Source organism: Jaculus jaculus, chromosome 9 (assembly GCF_020740685.1).
Source record: "Jaculus jaculus isolate mJacJac1 chromosome 9, mJacJac1.mat.Y.cur, whole genome shotgun sequence".
Classification (NCBI taxonomy): Eukaryota; Metazoa; Chordata; class Mammalia; order Rodentia; family Dipodidae; genus Jaculus; species Jaculus jaculus.
This window is the reverse complement of record NC_059110.1, coordinates 21149783-21166711: the sequence shown is the minus strand read 5'-3', so window position 1 is coordinate 21166711 and position 16929 is coordinate 21149783. Positions and strand designations below refer to the sequence as shown.

At 43.0% G+C, this 16929-nt stretch overlaps 1 protein-coding gene across 6 annotated transcripts in view; it reads left to right on the top strand.

The window, feature by feature from the left end:
• Utrn (utrophin) overlaps positions 1-16929 on the top strand; it is a 555367-nt gene that overhangs the window by 269137 nt on the left and 269301 nt on the right. For all 6 annotated transcript variants that reach the window (XM_045158274.1, XM_045158275.1, XM_045158277.1 and 3 more), the window contains 4 exons: positions 1261-1410; positions 4414-4489; positions 8638-8843; positions 12147-12264. In XM_045158274.1, coding sequence (XP_045014209.1) covers positions 1261-1410; positions 4414-4489; positions 8638-8843; positions 12147-12264 — 550 coding nt within the window. The remainder of the gene's footprint in view (positions 1-1260; positions 1411-4413; positions 4490-8637; positions 8844-12146; positions 12265-16929) is intronic.

Below are 16929 nucleotides of genomic sequence, written 5' to 3'. Positions count from 1 at the left end.
GTAATTGTTGGATATTATCTATGCAGTCAAGTTTTGCAAGAAATTCTGAGTGTAATACAGTGTTAATATATTGCAGTCTCTTGAGCCTTAGTGTTTAAGGCTCAGCATTTAGATTTTCTTTGTTGATTTACAGCCCTAAAGAAATATTTATGGTGATATATATGATCTACAAAATATATAAAACACAGAATGTATTTGAAGATATATCTATGTAGACATAGAAGTACATATGTAAATATATACACATATCTGTAAACGTTCATATCTGGAGGTATTTATGGTTGTGTTAAGAATTGGTGAGAAAAGAGAGCAATGGAAGTGAGATGGGGAGAAAGCAGGGTGGAGATAATGACCCGTGTATATTGTGCTTATATACAGAGGTTATCAACAACAACAAACAGGAAAAAACATACAAAAAAGAAGAAAATAAAAGTAAAAAATAAAATAAAATATATAGATGGCAAAAAGAATTAATGTACTAGTTTCAGAACAGTGAGCGTATTTTGTGTGGAAAAAACCCAACTGTATCTGAGTGTGTGCAGAAAGGGTACTTAACTAACTCGACAAGAGATTTGGTCCATAGGGGAGTATGATGGAGGAATACTGAAGTCATAACTTGTATTCATGATCAAACCTTATAGTAATGATGAAAGTGTTATGTTGCAAATATTTATCAAGTTTTCTGTTTAAAATTTAAAAAATATGTAATGTCTTGTTTTACCTCAAATTGCTAGTACTTTTCTTTGAATGTTCCTTTTGTAAACAGTTTCTGTGAATTACAGAGTTTAGGAAAACATTAAGGTGGGGAAACATGATGAAGGTAAGAACTGAATATAAGATAGATGAGAGAGGGGCAGGAAGGAGGGAGAAAGATAATGAATAGGAAAGTAAGGATATAAGAATGTATATTTGGCCAGGCATAGTGGTGCACGCCTTTAGTCCCAGCACTTGGGAGGCAGAGGTAGGAAGATCACCACGAGTTTGAGGCCACCCTGAGATTCCATAGTGAATTTCATGTCAGGCTGTGCTAGAGTGAGACCCTTCCTCAAACAACAAAACCCAAACAAAACGACAACAAAAAGATTGTGCGTTTGTGCATGTATACATAAAAATTCACATGAGTGAATTGACGTGTTTGGATTTTTGGTAAGATTCTTAGGAAGCTCAGCTCGCACATTTCTGCGAATACTTTCTCAAGAGCTCTGGCCCGCTTCCCTGCGGAACATCCCTCTGACCACACCTGTCTTCTGGCTCTTTCAGGATTTGACCCATGAGATGGATGCACAAGGAGAAAAACTCAAATGGCTGAATAGAACTGAGTTGGAAATGCTTTCCGATAAAAGTATGAGTCTGCGTGAAAGAGACCATCTTTCAGGAAGCCTCAGGGCGGCAAACACGAGGTGGAACAAGGTGTGCACGTGGGTTCCTCGACCACGCAGCTCCTGTTGGCTGCATGTATGATCAAAGGGCTGCGATCTTGCTACACTGCTTTAACTGTGTCCAAATATGGGCTCAGGTTTTCAGTGCTTATAAATACTTACAATTACTAGTTTTTCATCCACTGTAGACAAAAGTATGTGTTCTTAAAGAATGCCTTTTATTTTCCACGGAATTCTTTGGCCTAGAGGTTAATATGTTATGTAAAACAGTAGGTACTGAGTGCATATTGGAATTAGCCAGTAAAATGCCAGAAATTATATCCTGAAAGGGAGGACCTTAAAATAGCTTCTTAATTTCCCAATGACGCATGCACTTTATTTTCCATGAGGCTTTTCCCTTCAGAATATATTTATTAGGAGGGTGTGTGCAGAGCTAGCCTTCCCCACTCCCAGTTCCCTGGTCCCATTTCCCCCGCTGCCGGCTTGGGGCTGCATGGATCCTGCAAGCGTGGTGCAGAAGCAGACCCTTGCTCTGCCTTCCTGATGGAAGGGGCCCTGGTCCCCAACTCCCGGATCCCCTGCTCCGGAAGGTTTGGGAGTGGAAAGGTAGAGAGACCCGAGGAGATAAATTACCCCTTGCGCCTCCGCCAAGCCACGGTTGAGCACGCAGAGGAGCTGGGGAGATGAGCAAGAGAGCTGCTTCCATGTTGTTCTGATAACCAACGCCAGGGTGAAGGACACAGATCCTGAGGATACTCAACACCTACCAAAGCAGAGATCCAGAGGCTCCTAAGAGCCCATCACTGAAGTAGACTTAAAACTCACCCACCACGGCTCAGGCAATTTTGTGGGAGAGGGGGCAGAACGAGTGTAAGAGCCATGGGTTGAGACATCATGCCCAGAGGCATTGCCTTCCCCTATAACTGACCATTGCTTCTACAGTGTATAACCCACAACCCCATGGGGAATACCTGCAACCCTGCTGAAGAGGGCCCCCAGTGGAATGGGGGCAGGGTGGAGGGAAAAGAGGGTAGCAACATGATGTATCCATATGAAATATATTGTTAATAATAACAAATTAAAAAAAATAGAAGAGAAAGAAAAAATAGATTATATTTATTAGGATCCAGTGGGAGGTAATACCATGTGGGAAAAATTAGATGAAGATAAGATAAGGCCTTTTTTTTTTCTTTATGGTATTACTTTTTTTTCCTGCAGTGGAAATAGTTAAAGGTCGATGAGATTATAAATTTCTTTTCAGTTTAGCCTGGTATCCGCCATATCAGAGTGTGCGGTACATGTGGGACATTGAATGGATGTGTCCTGTTCTCAGTTTTCATTTGCACAGGCCTTAGATCAGTCATTTTCTTTCTGAAAATGGAAGCCGTGTCAGGTTGGTTAGTATACATTTGTAACCCCAGCACCCGGGAGGCTGAGGCAGGAGGATGGCTATCAGAGGGCAGCCTGAATGAGCTACACAGTGAAATACAATTGAGAGAGAAAGAAGGGGGAAAGGGGAGGAAGGAGAAGGAGCGAGAAAGAAGAGATGGAGGAAGAGGAGGAGAGAAAGGTGTTACTGTCCAGTATCTCAGCATCTAATCATGCCGATGCCTCTCTGATTGAGGAGTTCTGTGCAGTGAGTCATGACGGCACATCTGAGTCTTTGTTGTCTTTCTCTACACTTGTATGCACAGTGGCCTGTGGAACATCTCTACCTGAACGGCTTGTCAAGTTGTACAAAATCGAGCCCCTAATTTCTACCTCCCCCGGTGCTTGAGTTACATCTCATCCCTTACTTAATACAGTCACATCCTAATTATTGCCTAGGTCAGAAACCCTGAAGTCAGTAGGATTGTCTATGTATGAATTAAATATCAAAGAGGCACGTATCTCCCTAAAAATAAATACACGGTCTAGTCCCCATTACTTGGGCAATGGGCTGATGTATGGAGGATGAGTAAGTATTGGTCAAGCAAGGAATGAAGGCAGCAAAGGGCTTTGGAGGGGGAAGAAACAGCAGGTGACAGGGTCTAATGGAGGCAGTATAGAGCAGAAGCCTGGGCGAAACTGCAGAGGCCAGGTCCTTACAGCTCCACCGCACATGGCGCTGTGTGGAATTTGAACCCTGTCTTGAACATAGCTCACTGCATTGATGGGAATGGACAGCTTTCAATGGGGAAGACCTTTATATTGGAAACATCATGTGGGTACACTACAGGGGGGATGGAGTCACCCTCAGTAGTGAACCAGAAAGAAAAGTTGACAAAGGGGCTTCCAGGAGAGAGAGGACAAATTCAGATTTGGATAAGTTTGAATATTTGGAGTCTTTTGCCTCTGAAGACTCCTCATTGGAAATGAAGTCATCGGTAACTGGGTCTCAGAGAAAGGAACCAAGATCCAGGCCAAGAGAACCAACAGCTTAACTTCCAGAGTTTGGTATTTCGTGGATGAATAGGTAAAGGAGCTGGGTGAAAGGAACTTGGCAGAGCCAGACAGAGAGGTAGGAAGAAAGTCAGAGTTGCAGTGTTTTCAGCAGGGAAGGGAAGAGAACAGATCCCTGTGACCAGAGTGGAGGCCTGGTTGGTGTCTTTTTTTTTGTTGTTTGTTTGTTTTTGAGAACTCTTTTTTAAAATATATTTTTATTTATTTATTTATTTATTTGAGAGGGAGAAAGAAAGAGAGAGAGAGAGAGAATGGGCACACCAGGGCCTCTAGCTCCTATAAACGAACTCCAGATGCATGTGCCCCCTTGTGCATCTGGCTTACATGGGTCCTGGAGAGTCGAACCGGGATCCTCTGGTTTGTAGGCAAATGCCTTAACCGCTAAGCCATCTCTCCAGCCCCCTGCTTGGTATCTTTTGAGAGTCCTGGAGGGAAGGCCTCTAGCAGGATTTCAGTGCATAGTGAAATGCAAGCCCAGGACTTAACAGGAAGAAGAGTGAAGCGCTGTCATTTTAGGACAATGTGTGTGTCTTTGGAAACACGCATCTTTACTTATGGAGCACCCGTCTCTCTGTTTGGCCTGTCGCTGTAGATATGCAGAGAAGTGCCCAGCATCCCCAAGACGCGCACCCGGCAGCCCTGCTTTGATTCCCAGACCAAGGTGACAGGTAAGATACAATTTATCCTTTAGCAATTGTTTTACTAATGTGGACATGTTTTTGATATAAATAGGGTATGTAAATTTGAAAATCTTATTTAATACCACCACACCACTGCAATTCATTATTTTACTTTTAATTATTTGAAATTACCATTTACTTTCAAATCAAGACTATATATGGCTGTGTACTGTGGACAAGGTCTTCACTTTTTTTTTTTAATTCTATTTATTTATTTGCAAGCAGAGAGACATAGACAGAGAGAGAGAGAGAGAGAAAGAGAGAGGGAGGGAAGGAGGGAGTGTGTGTGTGTGTTTGTGTGTGTATGGGCATGCCAGAGACTATAGCCACTGCAAACGAACTCCAGATGCATGATCCACTTTGTGCATCTGGCTTTGTGTAGGTACTGGGGAACCGAACCCAGGGCATTAGGCTTTACAGGCAAGCGCCTTAACTGCTGAGCCATTTCTCCAGCCCAGCATTCACTCTTTCGGTCTAGGAGTCTTGTTTTTCTCTGGAGACATAACTGTGTGTCCACGGGACCTTTCAATAAGGGGCCAGTGCCCTGTGGAAATCGGGGGTGAACTTAATGGATGCATGTAGCTTTTCATGTGATCAGGTATAAGTGACCATTGCAACATCTCTAAGGTTGTGTAATTGACCCTAGGTCATGAGTGAAAAGAGCTGACTTAGGAACTGTGGGAGACGAGCATCGGAAGACTTTCTCCCCGGGGTGGCCACGCACTGGGAAGCACGGCCTCCATAGATTTGGGGAGAAGAGAGCGTTTTCTCATGATTTCTGTTCATTTCCTTCCCCCTTCGTCCCCAGTAGATCAGATAGCCACAGTCACCACTGCCTCTCAGGCATTCCTAACCGCCATGCTCTGCTTGCCATCTGTTGAGTCACCTGGCAGAACCTCAAATGTGATTAACCACAACCACCCACTCCTGGGTGCCAGCTGCTGCTGTTGGTTCTTTCTCATCTTATTCTGTACCTCTCCCCTCACCTCCACTGCCCAACTCCTTCCTGCTGTCGCCTTTTCTCTGTCTATCTCTCTACCCTCATCCTTTTTTTTTTCTTCTCCTCCTGACATGTCCAAAAAAAAAAAAAAAAATCCAGAGCTGAAGGACACAATTTATTTGTCTTCTGCTATTGCGGGAATACAGGGGGACAAGTTTGTGTATCCTTTGTACTTCCCAGTGCCTTCTACAAGAAATACCTGGGGCCTGATTGATTTTCTGGATTAATACCTAAAACACTTGAAATTGACATTTGCGGCCTCAAACGTACAATTTCGACTCTGTGACCACTGGGAATGAACTGGCTGCATGTTGCGAGGCGGCAGTGGCTTTCTTGCTTTCCTCACGTCAGTGTGGCAGAGGAGCAGGGGCTTGGCATGCATCCTTAGAAGTATAAAAAGCAGACAGCCAAAGCACGCTTTTCATTAGGTTGGCACTTCTGTCTTCTTACGACAGTCATCCTTGGGACAGGGATGAGACTCGAAGCTGATCTCAGTGTGACTCTTTCCTCCTACACAATGTTTTAATTTAGTTTTTTTTTTTTCCTACTTTTTAAGTTAAAGTAAAAGATTCCACCATTATAAGTGAATAATTCAGTGGCATTTAACACACTCACCACCTCTCTGGCTCCAGAATATTTCCGTCATTCTAAAATGAAAGCTGTGGCTTATTAAGTGGCTCCTCATGCCTCCCACTCCAGGCCTCTGGCAGCCACCCTCTGCATCCAGCTCCCTGGATTTATCCTCCCTGAATATCTCCTGTAAATGGAGTCACACCTTTGGAGAAGAGAAGATTTTTCTAGTCTTAAAAGTCTTGGAAGAACAATCTTCTGAGAAAGATTTATGACCTTGATTACCTCAAGTTTGTTAACATTTGTGTGTTGCAAAGGAGGCTTATAGACAGAGAGAGAAATAGAACTAAAGATAGAGATAGATGATAGAGACAGAGAGGGAGGAGAGAGAATACATGCACTTGAAAGAAACAAATCCTTAGAAGCGTTGTTTTCCATGCTGTATCAAGGGCTTACAATTTTTTTTTAATTTTTATTAACATTTTCCATGATTATAAAATATATCCCATGGTAATTCCCTCCCTCCCCACCCCCACACTTTCCCGTTTGAAATTCCATTCTCAATCATATTACCTCCCCATTACAATCATTGTAATTACATATATACAATATCAACCTATTAAGTATCCTCCTCCCTTCCTTTCTCCACCCTTTATGTCTCCTTTTCAACTTACTGGCCTCTGCTACTAAGTATTTTCATTCTCACACAGAAGCCCAGTCATCTGGGGCTTACAATTTTTATCCAACTTAATAAGAAAGCAGATTAGAATGAAACACAGCCATGAAATATGCTATATTTGATTCACAAGCATAGAAAATACTCTTGCTATTAGTAAGAAGCATTAAGACAGTAGTGAGAGGTGTGCCTGTGTCCGTCCACTGAGATGAGAGCTTGGTGTCGAAGCAGAGCCTGTCTCACTTCCATGGCCTGTTGTTGGATGTCTGCATTCCACTTGATAAGGTGTATTAAAACATGAATTTAAGGGCTGGAGGGATACATTAGCGCTTAAGGCATTTGCCTGCAAAGCCAAAGAACCCAGGTTCAATTCCCCAGGACCCACATTAGCCAGATGCACAAGGTGGCACATGCGTGTGGAGTTTGTTTGCAGCAGCTGGAGGCCCTGGCATGCCCATTTTCTCTCTCTCTCCCTCTTTCATTCTGCCAAGTTAAAAAAAAAAAAGCATGAATTTAAAAATACTTTCTGACCTAGTAATACTGTTTTGCAAAATCTCTGCTAACTTGATGATTGGAAATGTGAAAATTCTGTACCCAACAGGGGAATTTGCTGTTTTTCTTCTTTTATCTTGGTGCGTGTGTATGTGGTACGCGTGGTGCGTTCACATGTGCCTGCCCTGTGTGCACATACGCAGTGGCCAGAGGAGGATGCAGTGTGTCATCCTATTTTGCTATTCTGCCTTATTTCCCTGAGACAGGTCTTCTTCCTGAACTTACAGCTCTTCATTGGCTGGCTATACTGCTTGACCAGGGAGTCTCAGCGATATCCTTGTCTCCATTCCCATCAGTGCTGGAGTCACAGGCATGGATATGATGCCCAACATCTTAGTATTTTTATTTGTTGATGTGCAAAGAGTAGGAGAGAGAGAGAGAAAGAGAGGAGGGGGGAGAGAAAGCATGAGAGACTGGAAGATTCTTGCCACTGCAAACAACCTCCAGCTGCATGTGCCATTTTGTGCATCTGGCTTTCCATGAGTCTTGCAGAACAGAACCTGCAGCAGCATGCCTTGCAAGCGGCGATTTTAACCACTGAGGCATCTCTCCAGCCCTGCCATGCCCAACTTCTTACATCGGTACTGGGGATTGAACTTAGGACCTCTTGCTTGCTTACCATGTCCTCTTATCCATTGAGTGAGTGATCTCCCCAGCCAACAAGTTCTTTTGTAAAGAACAAGTTTCAGGATCAGGTTATATGTCTAGCTAGAGGAAAAAGATTATGTAAAAGCCAGGGCATATATGTCTGCTACATATTACATTTACTATTATTAGGCATGAAGATGGTCTGGAGAGATGGCTCAGCAGTTAAGGTGCTTACTTGTGAAGCCTAAGGACCCAGGTTCAATTCCCTAGTACCAACGTAAGCCAGATGCACAAGGTGGTGCATGCACCTGGAGTGTTTTTGCAATGGCTGGAGGCCCTGGCATTCCCAGTCTCTCTCTCTCTCTCTCTCAAACACTCAAACAAATAAAATAAAATAAAATAAAGAATTAAGTAGTCTCATATCATAAAGTTAAATAAAAAAGAACAAAAAACTAGAATTAATTGGCTTTATAATTAAGTAAAACATCTGAATCCAGTGAAATAATACTCCCAATACTTTTCATTATTTTCTTTCCATGTTATTTGATCTCTTGGTAACCCAATACATATGGAATCTACAGGCCATCCCAGAGCCATGCCATGATAAGATAGGAACTTCTTGTATTTTTTTTATTGAAATGAAATTTTACTACAGTACACATGTGTGAATGTCACCAGTGTACATCACAGTCACAGTATGCTGTTGATCCATGCCCATTCTGCTGCATTTTTTTTTTTTTTTAATTTCAGCTCATCCTAATGTCCAAAAGGTGGTGCTGGTTTCATCTGCACCAGGTACTGCTGTGCGTACCCCAGAAATCTCAGTTCCTGCTGACCTGGATAAAACCATCACAGAGCTGGCTGACTGGCTGGTATTGATCGACCAGATGCTGAAGTCCAACATTGTCACTGTTGGGGACGTAGAAGAGATCAATAAGACAGTTTCCCGGATGAAAGTAAGTTCAGGGTATAAACACCCTCACACACAAGTCACATGTGAGCTTGTTGGGTCACCTTTGTTTTTCCTGAACTCTGAGAAAATAAGCTTTAATAGATGATTTTTAATTAACTATTTATTTTAGAGAGAGGTAAGAGAGAGAGAATCGGCAAGAATGAGCACTTCAGGACCACTAGAGAATTGAACCCGGGCCCTTTGGCTTTGCAGGCAAGCGCTTTAACCACTGAGTCATCTGTCTGTCCAGCTCACTTTAAGAGATTCTTGATCCACCAAGTAGCTGTGCAAGGAAACTCCAAAGACCACAGCTGTCCTTACATTTCTAAGATCAGGCTTACCAAATTAAGTTAAAACTCAGTATACAAAAATCTAATGCTGGGGCTGGAGAGATGGCTTAGCGGTTAAGCGCTTGCCTGTGAAGCCTAAGGACCCTGGTTCGAGGCTCGGTTCCCCAGGTCCCACGTTAGCCAGATGCACAAGGGGGCGCACGCGTCTGGAGTTTGTTTGCAGAGGCTGGAAGCCCATTCTCTCTCTCCCTCTATCTGTCTTTCTCTCTGTGTCTGTCGCTCTCAAATAAATAAATAAATAATTTAAAAAAATCTAATGCTGATTTCATAAAGCTGCACATATTCACATAAATGCAGGCTGCTAATGCTGTCAATCCCCAGGGTGATGTAGGGTAATTTCTCAAAGTGCATTTTCAACTTTGATTTTATAACGAACTAATTTCATTTCTGACATTAGAAGTGAGAGTCAACTGATTCTAAATATTTGTTTATTGCATATATACTACCTAGTATTAATATGCAAAATCTTGGGCTGGAGAGATGGCTTAGTGGTTAAGCACTTGCCTGTGAGGCCTAAGGACCCCAGTTTGAGGATTGATTCCCCAGGACCCACGTAAGCCAGATGCACAAGGGGGCGCATGCATCTGGAGTTCGTTTGCAGTGGCTGGAGGCCCTGGCGTGCCCATTCTCTCTCTCTCTCTCTCTCTCTCTCTCTCTCTCTCTACATATATATATATATATATATATATATATATATATATATATATATATATGCCTCTTTCTGTCTCTCTGTCACTCTCAAATAAATCAATAAAGTAAACAAAATTTATTAAAAATATTTTTAAAAATATGCAAAATCTTCTCTCCTTCTTTAGCCTAGGCTAGCTTGTGGGCTGTGTATTATACTGAAATGATTGTTCTAGCTAAAAATACACAATAAAATATCAACTTCCATTAAGTGCTTAATGTATGCTGAGTCTTTTCATAAGCATTTTACGTATATTATCACATTTACTTCTTTACGGTGTGGTAAGGTAGGTGATGTTTAATTCCTACATTACCTGGAAGTCCAGACTCACAAGAGGTTGAAGCAGTGAGAATACCTGCAGAGGTGGCTACAGCAAGGTAGAATCTAATCAAAGCCATAGGGCCAGTGCAGGCCACGTGTTAGGGAGATGCATTGAGGAGGGGCTGGTTTTACAGTCACGGGCTCAGGCTGTGGGACTTTGACATCTGGAGTTAAAGTTGCAAGTTAACTTTTCATTGCTAGGGCAGAGCACCCAACCAGAAGCAGTTTATGAAAGGAAAGAGTTTATTTCTGGCTTACAGTTTAAAAATTACTTTATTTATTATTATTATTATTTTTTACTTGACAGACATAGGGAGAGAAAGGATGGGAGGAAGGGAGGGAGGGAGGGGGAGGAGGGGTGGGTGGGAAGTATGGGTGTGCCAGGTCCTCCAGCCACTGCACATGAACTCCAGATGGATGTGTCACTTTGTGCATCTGGCTTATGTGGGTACTAGGGAATTGAACCTGGGATCTCAGGCTTTGTAGGCAAGTGCCTTATCCACTAAGCCATCTCTCCAGCCCTGGCTTACAGTTTTGAGGGTGTTTCATTATGGCAGGGGAAGCATGTTAGGAGCTGGCAGCTGGCTCACGTCATACGTATCTACAGGGAGGGAGGAGAGAGAGGGAGCTGTTAGCATTGGCAGGCAGGGCTAGACTCAAGAATCCCAAAGCTGCTCCCAGTGCGCGTCTCCTCCTGTAAGGCCCAACAACCTTTCCAAATTGCCACCAGCTGGGGCCCACATATGCAAAGCACATGAGGCTACAAGGAACATTTTACATTCAAACCACCACAAAAGTGAAAAAGACATGCCGTAGGAGACAGAGTCAATATGGCTGTGAGGTGAGAGCTTGTAAGAGGAGCTTCAGGATTGATACTTGTGCAAGAAAGAAATATGGCGGGAGGTGAGACAGGAAAGGCAAGGAAATGCCCTTTGTGGAGGGATTCATCAGGTGGTGCAAAGTAGCTGTGGGTGTTCATAAGCAGTTGGCTTCTCTCTCTCTGCCCTTTCCATTTCTCTTTCTTTTCTGACTTGTGGCTGGGAGCCATGCTTTCTTATAGTAAATAGAGAAAGATGGATTGGAAGCAAGAGATGCTTAAATCAAGGAAAAGACAGTGTTTTGTAAAGGCCTAAGACAATGCTATTGCTAAGAGAGGAAATAAATAGAGGAGACAGTGCGTGGATGACAGTTTATGTCATTTCATTTTGGGTTAGTTATGTTGAGGGTTCATTATTCTACTGGGAAGAAAGTAAGTGGCATTCATGGATACCTTGGGTTCTGGAATTGGAAGCTTTGAGTAATTCATTAGAAACAGTACTTGTCTCTATTGGAGTGATTGAAGTCTACAAAATGAGTGTGTTCAGAAAGAGACAGGGCTGGGAAAATGTTTTAGCACACTGTTTATACTTACTGTAAGTTGTGTTTTCAAACCCTTATGACATTTATTCCTGCTATAATTAAAACATTCTTTTCCCTCTAAACTGCCCACACCTCGTCTTTGTTGACACCGAGACACGGTCTATGTAGAATCAGGTTTTTATGTCTAAGACTGACACTCCAATCACTGCTTATGCATACGTCATTCTCCCGCCTGCAAGTGATTCTGGGGTGCGCTGATATCCATCTGGGAACAGATATGCAGTGTGCCCGCAGCAACACCTGCGGTGTTTTCTAAGAGATTTCTTTGACGTAATTGTCTCAGACTCGGTAACAGTTGCGCTGTCAGTGACGCGAAGAGGTGCCATGCTTCCCTGGTAACCCATTAGCCAGAGACCTGTGATTTTGATACACAGGACCTCTGACTCCAAATCATGTGCTCTTCCGGTGCCTCGTCACTGAAGTCTCTTTGTCACCGCCACCACCACCATGGATGTTAGCAGACAGCTGTGCATGGTTGGGGATCTTAGCACACAGCACCTGAGTCCCCCGGGCCCCTTTCCCTTCACAGATCACGAAGGCAGACCTGGAGCAGCGCCACCCTCAGCTGGATTTTGTGTTCACGTTGGCTCAGAACTTGAAAAACAAAGCGTCCAGTTCCGATGTGAGGACAGCCATCACAGAAAAACGTGAGTGCTCTCCTTCAAACTGGTCCCACATGCATTTTCAAAGATTACTCAAGTAGAAATTGATATTATTTGGTAGTTGGTACTCTCTAAGAAGAAATACAGCTTTTAAAACATATTCTGACTGTTTTATTTATTTATTTATTTATTTATTTTTGGTTTTTCGAGGTAGGGTCTCACTCTAGCCCAGGCTGACCTGGAATTCACTATACAGTCTCAGGCTGGCCTTGAACTCATGGTGATCTTCCTACCTCTGCCTCCTGAATGCTGGGATTAAAGGCGTGCACCACCATGCCTGGCTATGTTTTACTTTTTGAGAACACACTCATAATTCCTTTAATTCATGTACATTTGATTTATTTTTTTTTTCTCTTAAGTTAGGATTCCTTGTAAAGGAATGACAACGGCCAAACCTGGCAACTGATAGGAACGTGAATCCATTCTTCCACTGTGTTTTGTTCACGGAATCCGAACGCCACCGTGTCTTTCAGCACACCTCAAGATTCACTCCACACATAACATAACGACTGAGGGACTTTCTGAGCATTCTTTACGACTGCTCCTCAGTTGGGAATGCATCAGTTAGAAATGAAATCCAACAGCAAAGTCATGGTCATATGAAACACTAACACATGTCCTTGTCTGGAGTTAGCATTTGAGCTCCCAAGGTTCCTGCATCTGCATGACACACAGGAGCGAGTCTACATTCTCAAGAAGGGCGTGCGGGCACTGGCATGTCTGCTTCCATCAGCCCCCCCAGCCCCACCCCCCCCCCCCGTAGCCCTCAGCCCCTTCTGGAACCGTTCTGTAGTGTATATTCTCTGTCAAACATTATGACATTTCCTAGTCTCCTTACCTCTATTCATGTTATTTTTTTCCCCTCTTTCGTCTTTCTCCCCAGGTGGAGTTTTCCTGAGCAGATAAAATGTTACACCCTTTGTGAAGTCTTTCCCACCCTCCTCTTGTCCCCAGAGAACAGTGTTTTCTATCTTTAGTTCCTGCTGCATTCTTATTCCCCATCTCTTCACTGGAGATCTCACAGTGACTTTAATTTTCTCTCCTTCCATGGACTGTGAATATTCACCTTTCTGACCCCTGGGCTTTCTGTGGGGCCCCGTTCAAATGAGATACGTAATATATGTGGCAGAATATAAACTGGGAGCAGACAGTTGTAGCAGACAGCTTTAGGCCACTGAGCTGAGCTGTTAGACCAGGCACAATTATGGAGGAAGGGATTTATTGAAGCTTACAGATCCAGGGGAAGTTCCATAATGGCAGCAGAAGTTGGCCCCATCTTAAAGGACCAGGCAGAGAAAGAGAAGCCACAAGCCAAAAGCAAAACCAATTAGTACACTTCAGGAACTACAGACAGAACTACTTTGTATATCTTTAGATTGAAAATTCCAACCTACCACCACACCTTAACATCTTCCAGTGACACCTCCTCCAGCCAGGGGTCTGCAGATCCAAACTACAAACTAATAAAACACTGAGTATATTGGGGGGCCATCTATTCAAACTACCACAACAGTCAAATCTTTCCCGAGGGAAGAAAGTCAATGATATGCTCTAGTAGACATGTTTACTTTCAAAATAAATGTGTAGGCACTGGAAGAGATGAGTTAGATAGGGACTTTTAGTGTGTGATGATATTGACTTATTTCTATTAAAAAGCCATTTTTTCCCTCCTCTGTGTTAACTGATTGTCTGATCTCAATCAGTTTTTGACAGGGGACTCTGGAGTGATCCCATTTCTCCTCTCTGACAGGTAAAACACCTCTGTTAATGACACCAGGTGACTTACAAAGACTTAACCATTTTGATTCTCTGTTGGGTGATCCATTTATCCAATCACTCCTTTGTTTGGCCAGAATGTTTTTTAGTCGTTATTTATTAACTGATTATTTATTTATTTATTTATTTTTGGCTTTTCAAGGTAGGGGTCTTACTCTAGTCCAGGCTGACCTGGAATTCACTATGTAGTCTCAGGGTGGCCTCGAACTCATGGTGATCCTCCTACCTCTATCACCTGAGTGCTGGGATTAAAGGTGTGTGCCTCCACACCTGGCTCTAGTAGTTATTTTAATTTTAATTTAATTTAATTTTATTTTTATTAGCATTTTCCATGATTATAAAAAAATATCCCATGGTAATTCCCTCCCCCACCCCACTTTCCCCTTTGAAATTCCATTCTCCATCATATTACCTCCCCATTCTAGTAGTTATTTCTAAACAAGGATTTCCATCTCCTGAGCATCTTCCCTTTTCCATTTATTACCCCTGCTCCTCTCTCTATATGTTTTATTTATTTATTTAGAGAGAGAAAGAAGGAGGTAGAAAGAGAATGGGTGTGCCAGTGCCTCCAGCCACTGCAAATGAACTCCAGATACATGTGCCACCTTGTGCATCTGGCTTTATGTGGGTACTAGGGAATCGAACCTGGGTCCTTAGACTTTGCAGGCAAGTACCTTAACCACTGATCCATCTCTCCAGCCCCACTGTCTTTATAGAGACTTAAGTGTCTTTATTACTACTAACTGTACATGAAATCCTTTTCAGCTATAGCTATAAAAAGTTACCATTTTTTTATTTCGAGGTAGGGTCTCACTCTGGTCCAGGCTGACCTGGAATTCACTATGTAGTCTCAAGATGACCTTGAACTCACAACGATCTTCCTACCTCTGCCTCCGAGTGCTGGGATTAAAGGTGTGTGTCACCATGCCTGGCTAGAAAGCTACCAGTATTAACTCATGTTCAACACTTAGATGTATAGGATTATTTGTCGAAATTTCATAACAAACATCTGAATTTGTTGTCAGGTGGCACTTTTAAGGTGCTTTTGTTCAATACTAAGGAATTCTGTTAGTTAAAGAAGTGTTCATAGTTGTTTCATGTAACATTTTTCACTGAGAAAAAAAATCTTGTTAGTTTTCTCTTCCCTTAGGTTAAAAATGTAAGTCATTTCTTTAAACTATTAAGGTAACATACACCAGGCAGCCTTACTGAATAATTTCTTTAGAGGTATGATATGCAAATCTAACTTTCAGCCTTTCGAGTAATTTTAAGTTGATAGCTTTTATGGTTCATAATGACCATATGTTGTTCTAAGACTTTGACCAGAATGCTCATTGCAGCTCTGCTGGAATCCCGTGGGTCCTCTTTGGGCCTGCGCTTTCACTGCCCATCAGTTAGCTTGGCATTCAGAGCACATGAAGCTCTGCGTTTGTTATCTGTGGGTATTTGTGGATGTTATTTGTTGGTATTTCAGCCCAAGTGAAGTGAAGAATCAGAAGTTTGAATTGCCTTAGTATCTCCTTTCTTAGCTCCATGGTAAAAACAAAAGGAAAGGTGCAAGCATAGGTGAAGGAATGAAATGAGAAAAGGACAGACATGAGGGGAGAGACGCACAGACAGAAGGTGACAATGAGAGAAAGTAGAGTGGACATAGGAATATAAACGGAAATAGGAAGGACACTCCTGTAATTCCCACTCTGCAGGGGAGAGGGACAGAGACAAGAGGATCCCAGGGCTTGCTGGCCAGCTAGTCTGGCTGAATTGAGGGCTTCCAGGTCGAGTGAGAAACACTGTCTCAAAAAAAAATAAGTTGGAGAGCCGGGCGTGGTGGCGCACGTCGTTCATCCCAGCACTCGGCAGGCAGAGGTAGGAGGATCGCTGTGAGTTTGAGGCCACCCTGAGACTCCATGGTGAGTTCCAGGTCAGCCTGGGCTAGAGTGAGACCCTACCTTGAAAAACCAAAAAAAAAAAAAAAAAGTTGGCGCGTGATTGAGAAGACACCTGACATTAAGCTCTTGCTTCCGCAAGCGAGTACACACATGGACATGCTCACTCCCCTTCAGCACATGTGTGCTTACATACATAGGACACTCACACACACGCATGCACATAGAAGAAAAAAGGAAGGTAAAAAAGCCACTGTAGAATCTCATATGAGGACAAGCTGGTTGTAACGTAGAACCCAAGTCTTCTTTACTCTCAGTGTTTCTCTTGCAGTTGAACATCTAAAAATGTTTCTTTTCTAAAACATTTTTTTGTTTAGTTTTATTTATTTATTTGAGAGCGACAGAGAAAGAGAGAGAGAGAAAGAGGGAGGGAGAGAGACAGCGAGAGAGAGAATAGGTGTGCCAGGGCCTCCAGCCACTGCAAATGAACGCCAGATGCGTGTGCCCCCTTGTGCATCTGGCTAACGTGGGTCCTGGGAAATCGAGCCTCCAACCCGGGTATGGCAGGACAGCTTGACACATTGCAGTCAGGACGCAGAGGATGAGCAGGAAGTGCATCTGGGTTATAAAAGCTCAGGACCTGCCCCCAGTCACTCACCTCCCACAGTGAGTTTCCACCTCCCAGGGGCGTCACAGCCTTCCCAAACAACACTACCAGCTGGGAACCAAGGGTTTAAACACATGAGCCTAGAAGGGACATTTACATTCAAACCAGAATACTATACACGCACACACATATGCAGTGTGACAGGACTGTTGGAGTTCCTTTAATGCATGGTTTATTTTAATTTTATCTTTTATTTATTTTATTTTATTGTTTTGGTTTTTCGAGGTAGGGTCTCACTCCTCCTGAGTGCTGGGATTAAAGGCGTGCACCACCACGCCTGGTTCTTTATTTTTATTTTTTGCCTCCTTTCCCTTTCTACTT